This window comes from Vombatus ursinus, unplaced genomic scaffold (genome assembly GCF_900497805.2).
Source record: "Vombatus ursinus unplaced genomic scaffold, bare-nosed wombat genome assembly UNPS02015184.1, whole genome shotgun sequence".
Taxonomy (NCBI): Eukaryota; Metazoa; Chordata; class Mammalia; order Diprotodontia; family Vombatidae; genus Vombatus; species Vombatus ursinus.
The window spans coordinates 409,630-416,795 of record NW_020954962.1 but is presented as its reverse complement, the minus strand read 5'-3'; the positions used below and the strand labels follow the sequence as shown (position 1 = coordinate 416,795).

The following is a 7,166-nucleotide window of genomic DNA, read 5'->3' as shown; positions in this document are numbered from 1 at the left end:
TTTCCAGTATTAATGGTAGCATTAATTGGATCATTGTTTCTAAACAACAAAGTGGGAGGTACAAGTGCATGAGTGTATAGAGGGAGATGGTGGTAGTGATGACAAATGAACAGTAGGTCAGAAGATAAGATGTAAGAGTCTTATCCTTTGGTATACTCATGAGTGTCTGGATTGGATGATAAATATGCCCTGAAACCATTTAGACATAGTAGGTTAGAAGATTTTTTTTTACTCACTTCTTTACCCATCATGACTTCTTAGACCCAGAGAGAAATCTAGAAGTTATGTGGTTTCACTCTCACAAGATTTGGTATTGGATAGGGTCTCATAAGGTTTAGGTCCAGAAAGTCTGTTCCTGGTGGTTATATAATAGGAGAACAAGGGCAGAGAAGTTGCAAAATACTTACATTTGCTAGGTCTTATAGTAAAGGAGGATGGTAACTCAAATAAACAAGAATCCATTGAGTGCATATGATGTACCAGGATCTGGGATAAGTTGTTGGGATAAGAAGAAAGGCAAAAACAGTCCCTGGACTCAGGGACATACCTATTAAATTCATTATATTTTGGGTCTTTATTTAGAATAGATTTTTTTTTGTTTGTTGTCATGTCACTCACTAATCTTCACTTCTCTAAGTAAAACATTTAATTTTTCTTCAAATCATCCTCATATGGCATGAACTCAAATCCTTCACCTCTTCTCTTTGCCATACTTTTGAGAGTTTCCAGCTTAACAATGGTCAAAATACTTCAAATTTTATCTAATCAGTGAACTAACCACCATGTTAACTGGTTGTTGATACAGAAATAATCAGTTGATTTTCATTTTAAAAAATCATATAAAATGAAAACAAGGATGATTGAGCATTTTATTGAAGTCAACAAAATTACTCTGAAGCAAGCATTTGTTTCTTTAATTTATTTTGCTGAAATGAAGGCAATCACATTGTGTATCTTGAACCGTAATTTTATACAGGCAAATGTCATATAAAATTGGAACTCATTTGTATCAATATTTTGGACATCAAATACTATTTGGAGGTTCGAAAGTCTCATTTCAATACTTCTATATTTTATAAAGTAACAGAAAATTTGTAATTGTCCTAATGAAGACAAATCAATAAAGTATAATTAAACCATATTCTTTTTTTTTTGGTGAGTGTACAAAATTATTTACAAAGATTTCCATAAAAAAAGATTTAAACAATAACTACAACATGATTGCAAAAAGTCTTTATCATTTATTCTTTAAAAAAATAGTTCTCTGGGACATCTAGTTTTTTTTCTTTCTAATAATGTCAGGCAAATAGGTCATTATTGCCTTTCTCAATGTTTTAGATTTCTTTTTGAAAATCAATAGTTATTATAATAAGATCATACTTCTATCATCTTATGAAAATAGCTGCAGTAAAACCCAAAAAGAAGGATTTATGTCTAGATCATTTCCTATTAAATATCCATGAAATCTGAAGATACTAAGAATGAGGAACTCTAGGAGAAATATAGTTACCCCCCAAAACCATACAAACATAAATAAAACAAAGTATTTACTTTTCCTAATGTGTACTGCTGGCCCATGACATTGAAGGAAGAGCTATGCCCTAAAGCTGTCTTAGTCCAAATCTGTGCCATTCTTTCAATTCGCTTCCATCACCACAAATGGATAATGTTCCCAGTTAGGTCAGTGAAGCTTATGTACTCCATAATGTTATTAATTGTAGGTACACTATACATTTTGTATGGCATCTAGCTACCATTTAGCTTCTGTTCTATTGGGAAAAAAAATATTCCAAGTACCATTTTTTTTTAAAACATACTGCAGATATAAGGTTTACTGGAAAAGCAGACTATGTCCATTCAGCGCATATTTTTTCTCTCTTTAAAATTTTTTTTGATGTTATGTTTTTAAGTTAAAAACATTTCAAGGTTATCCCTACTGTATGAGATCTCCCATTTAACCAAAACACTTTTAAAGCAAAACTAATAAGACAGTAACATCATCTGAAAGTGCATACAGAATTTTATATTTGTAGGGCCCTTGCATTTTTTTCCATTTTTAAATGTTTTTTAATTAACATAAAACTATTTTCTCTCTCTCCATTTCACCCTGCATATCTTTGGAAAAAAAGAAAAAAAAAAGATTTCTTGTAACAAATATTCAATGCCTAGCATAACAAATTCCCTCCTTGACTGTTAGCAAAAAATAATATATGCTTCTCTTTCTGCACCCTAAATCCATCATCACTTTGTCAGGAGGTTGGTAGAAGATGTCGTTATTGATCCTCTGAAAACACAGATGTTCATCATGTTTACTATAGTTCTTATAACAATCTAAGTTGTTAGTCTTTACAAAGCTGTTGTTATTTTATAACTGGCTCTTCCCTGCTTATTTCAGTCTACAACAATTTTTAAAATTCTCCAAAAGTTTTCATTTTTGTAATATTGATTCTAGGTCTCCTGAAGTCTGTGTTAGCTCATATAAGATTTTCTATGTCTGTTTAAAATTATTTATTTCCTCATTTCTTACCACATAGCAGTATACCATCACATTCATATATCAGAATTTATTCCACCATTTTTTATTTGATAGATATCCCTTTATTTTCTACTTTTTGTACAGAGACTTTTCTATTTCTTTGATCTTTTTAGGTATATGCCTAGCAGTAGAATAGCTAGGTCAAAGGGAACATCCTGTTTTTCACATTTTTAAGTACAATTCCAATTTTTTTCCTTATTATTTGTCCACATTCATAGGTCCACCAACAGTGCAGGACTAAGTCTATTTCCTGACAGCCTCTTCATTATTTATCCTTTTTTTGGTCATATTTAACAATCTGATAGGTGTGAGGTGGATTCTTAGGATTTCTTTAATTTGCATATTTCTAGTTAGTGGTTCTTAGAAAGTATTTGTTCATATATCTGTAGATAACCTAGGTTTCTTCCCTTGAGAATAATTTGTTCATATCCTTTTCCTTTCATCATTTGGGGAATTTGGCTCTTATTTTGTAAATTTTAATCACAAATGAGAATGAATTAATGAAATTTGTTGCAATTATATTCCAAGATGATCTTTTCTTTTTAACCTTAGATTTATTTAATATGTTGTGTAAAAATATTTTAATTTTATCTAATAAAAATATCAATTTATATTCCTTAATCATATTTATCCATTGTTTCATCATTTAATTTTCTTCAATATTGATCTAATAAGCTATATGTTCCATATTTCTCTAAATTGATTATTATGTGACCTTTTTAATCTAGGTCATTTATCCAATTGGATATTATCAGGTGTGAGGTGTTGGTCTATATATTATGTGATTAGAAAATTTTAATTAATAGGAGATATGTTCAGGAAGAAGAAATTTTAGATCGCATTAATTTGATAAGTGTTTCTTTTACATCTTTGTTCCTTAGGCTGTAGATTACAGGATTGAGCATGGGGATTACCAAGGTATAAAACACAGAAGCTACTTTGACTGTGTGCCGAGAGTTCTTGGAGTTAGGAACACAATACAGGAAGAGAATGGTCCCATGAAAGATGGTGATAGCCATGAGGTGAGAGGCACATGTGGAGAAGGCTTTACGTCGCCCACTGGATGAATTCATCTTCAGGACAGTGACAAAAATGAATGCGTAAGAGGCCAGGATAATCAAAAGTGTGCTCACTTCATTAAAAGTGGCAGAGATGAAAAGCAACATCTGGTTCAAATGTGTATCAGAACAAGAGAGAGTAAGAAGTGATGAAAACTCACAGAAAAAGTGATTAATTGTGTTTGCACCATAAAATGATAATTGGATAGCAGAGCATGTGAGTAGAAAAGAACAGACTGTACCCCATGTATATGATCCTACCACCAACAGGGCACAAAGCTTCTGGGACATGACAACTGTATACAACAAAGGATTGCAAATAGCCACAAAGCGATCATAGGCCATTACTGCTAACAGGAAGGACTCAGTCACTACAAAGGTACAAAAGAAAAAAAATTGTGCCAAACACCCAGAGAAAGAGATGCTCCGGTCCTCTATGAGTAAGTCCACCAACATCTTGGGAGCAATGATGGAGGAATAACAGAAATCAACAAAGGACAAATGGCTGAGGAAAAAGTACATGGGGGTGTGAAGTTTGGAATTGATTCGGATGATTCCAATCATTCCTAGATTTCCCACCACAGTGATAGAATATATGATCAGAAACACCAGGAAGAGGGGCACTTGAAGATCTGGGTAGTCTGAGAAACCCAAGAGGACAAATGTTGCAACAGAACTGTGATTTCCTTCATTGGTCACCATGATTCATGATGGAGAAAAGACTCAGAAAGTAATTCCTGAAAAAAAATGGTATTAAAAAGGCGTATTTAATGCCTACTATTTGTATGGTTCTATGGTACTCATTGAGGGTATAAAGTAAAAACAAAACAAAGTTATACCCCCCCCCAAAAAAAACTGCTTTCAAATAGCTCAGAGTCTAATGGTCATTCATAAAGGTTGAAGGTCTCAGAAAGAATTACTGAAGTCGATTGGGGTCTCTAGTGTACTACTAACTATAGAATAAAATCAATGTGAAAACATCAAAGAATTTAATTGTGAAGTACAATCAAAGGGCATTGCATGTAATCTATACCTGGACAAGACTATCCTCTTTGACGTATCTGACAACTGGTCAACCAGCTTTTCCTTGATAAAGTCCAGTGAGGGAGAAGTTACTACCTCCCAAGTCAGCACATTCCAAATTTATGTAGGTATAAATGTTATCACACAGCCCCACTCCCAACCTTATATTACCTCTCTTCAATTCATAACCATTGTCATTTGTTTTTTCAGCGGTGCCATACAGAACAACAACATCAATGATGACAATGGCTACCAGAAATTTTATTGAGGGAACATATAATTTGAGTAAACCTCAAAGAAGGAGAGACGACAAAGCTATGCAGTGGTCAAGGGAAACATTTAAAATGAAGTGAAATTGTTACCTATGAAGAAGACATTTCACAAGGCACTGTGGAAGGAATGGGTTACTTTAAAGGCTATCAGGACAGCTGGGAGGAGGAGGAGGATGGAGATGAGGAAGCCAACAGTGAAGGATGGAGAATCACTATGATGTGGAATAAATGACTTAGTTTGTTAATCTTTCAAAAAAGAATTTAGATTGGTTAGCAACAGGCTTAGAAGTTTAGGTTCGAGATAAAAGCTTTCCAGAATATTAGATAGCTCAGGCCTGAGAATGTTATTTCTCATTTTCTTCCAAGGAAGGAGACTAGTATAAGAAGGAATGGTGTTTTTCCAGTTACCCTGAAGTGATTTTCCCCCTTCCTATGAAGTTAGAAAATTCTGAGAGATGGAATAGCATTTTTAGGAACCTTTTTCCCTACCTCATTTAACAGTAAAGGCTTTAAATTCAATATTGTACATGACCAGAACATACTTCATTCTCACCTTTCAATAGTTCTTTTCAAAACAGATGTCCAAGGACATCTCCTATATGAGATTTTTCCTGATACATTCAGATGCTCCTTCCTTTTGCCTAAAGTATCTCGTATTTATTTACCACATATTCTTTAAATATATGCACATTTTCCTCCAACAAAATGTAAGATCCGTAAGGTAAGACCCAGATTTGTTGCTGTTGTTGTTTTTGAATGTTTGTCATTATATCTCTCCCCCAACACTTAGCAACATATTTTTTCTTCTAGTAAGCGATTTATAAATGCATGTTGATTTATCGATTTTATTAGATTTAGGTCAATGCTCTAGCACATTCAAAGCTTTTTGAATCTTTACTCTCATTCTGTGTGGTACATGTGCCTTCAAGCTTTCTTTCATGAAGGTTTATGCATGCATTTTTCATAAGCAGACCATTTATATATTTTCCTCAAAATTGTTTATACAAATTTGAATTAAATAGGATAAGGCACAAATTCCTAAGGCACATCATGAGATAATTGTAAATGTGCATTAGGGTGCCTTAAGTAAATTTATTGTATAGAGTAATTTATTGGATAAAAGAGTGCAAAGTTGAAAGAGTCCATATAGAACATATACTTCAACCTAATCATTTTATAGATTGAGGAAACTGAGCCTTGGGATGCCACAAAGTATGAGAACCAAGATTAAAGCCCAGCTCCTATAACTCCAAATCCAATGGTTTTGTTACTAAAGATGACCTCCTAGTTTGACCCTTTGGAAGACTGGGTCCTAAGGATAGGAAAGAGGTATAGAACACCAACTCTCATAGACTCAGTATGCAGGTGCTGCTGAGGAAAAATGTCTACCAGAAAGCCACCATACACAGAGCAAGCTAACTGACAGAGTTTAGGAATGAGAGTCAGAAAGAACTTTTGAGGTACTTTAGTTTAACTCTCATTTTTTATAATGGTGGAAATTGAGGTCAGATAGCGGAAGGCTCAAGGCCAATTAGCAAATGATAGATCTGAGACTCAAGTCACTGCTTTCTTGTTTCATAGATAAATGAAGCAAAGATGAAAAAAAATCATTAAATCTTTTTTTCAAACATGATATAAAATTCATTCAAAACCAAGTAAATATCATCAAAATATCTCTCTAGGAGAATATAATTTTCTTAGTAACAAACATTTTATTTTCTTGATATTCCTACTACTTAGTGATTCACACATAGTAGATGCTTAGTAAATAATGTCTATGTATTAAATGAAGGGAATGAATGGATGGATAAAAAATAATGAAAGATTTCTTTCTTTACTGGCACAGACAAGTTGAGGGGGGAGTGCTTCCTGGGGATACAGACTGGAGAACATGGCTATTTCCTGAACTGTCACTGACTTCCTTAGTGAAATGGTACCAACCCTGGCCAGGCTTCCTGAGGGAAATAAACTTTTATTTACATCAGAGAATCATAGATCATAAGTTATGAGGGTCCTCAGATAACATCTAGTTGAACCATCTTATTTTATAGACTAGAAAAAGTGAGACCCAAGGATTTTAGAAGACTTGATCGTAGTCACACAGGTAATGATGCAACCAAACTCATCTGACTCAACAGTCAGTGTTCTTTTTTTCCACTTTACTATGATGGGAGGATATTACGAAGATAGCATCTTCATTATTCTATATTGGAAGTCCAGTCTAGGTGCACAGAGGAAGGATAGAGCCCAGGTCAGGAAAGAATTCCTACTTACAGA

The 7,166-nt window shown here is 33.8% G+C and overlaps 1 protein-coding gene across 1 annotated transcript; it reads right to left on the bottom strand.

The window, feature by feature from the left end:
* Nucleotides 1–3,351: 3,351 nt before the first annotated feature.
* On the bottom strand, nucleotides 3,352–4,296 carry LOC114031621 (olfactory receptor 5D18-like). Its single transcript, XM_027846752.1, has one exon. It carries the CDS (start codon nucleotides 4,294–4,296, stop codon nucleotides 3,352–3,354), a length of 945 nt encoding a protein of 314 aa, XP_027702553.1.
* Between the last annotated feature and the right edge of the window lie 2,870 nt (nucleotides 4,297–7,166).

Coding starts and splice junctions, on each gene's coding strand:
- LOC114031621 (XM_027846752.1), bottom strand. CDS start 4,296: ATGGTGACCAATGAAGGAAATCACAGTTCTGTTGCAACATTTGTCCTC.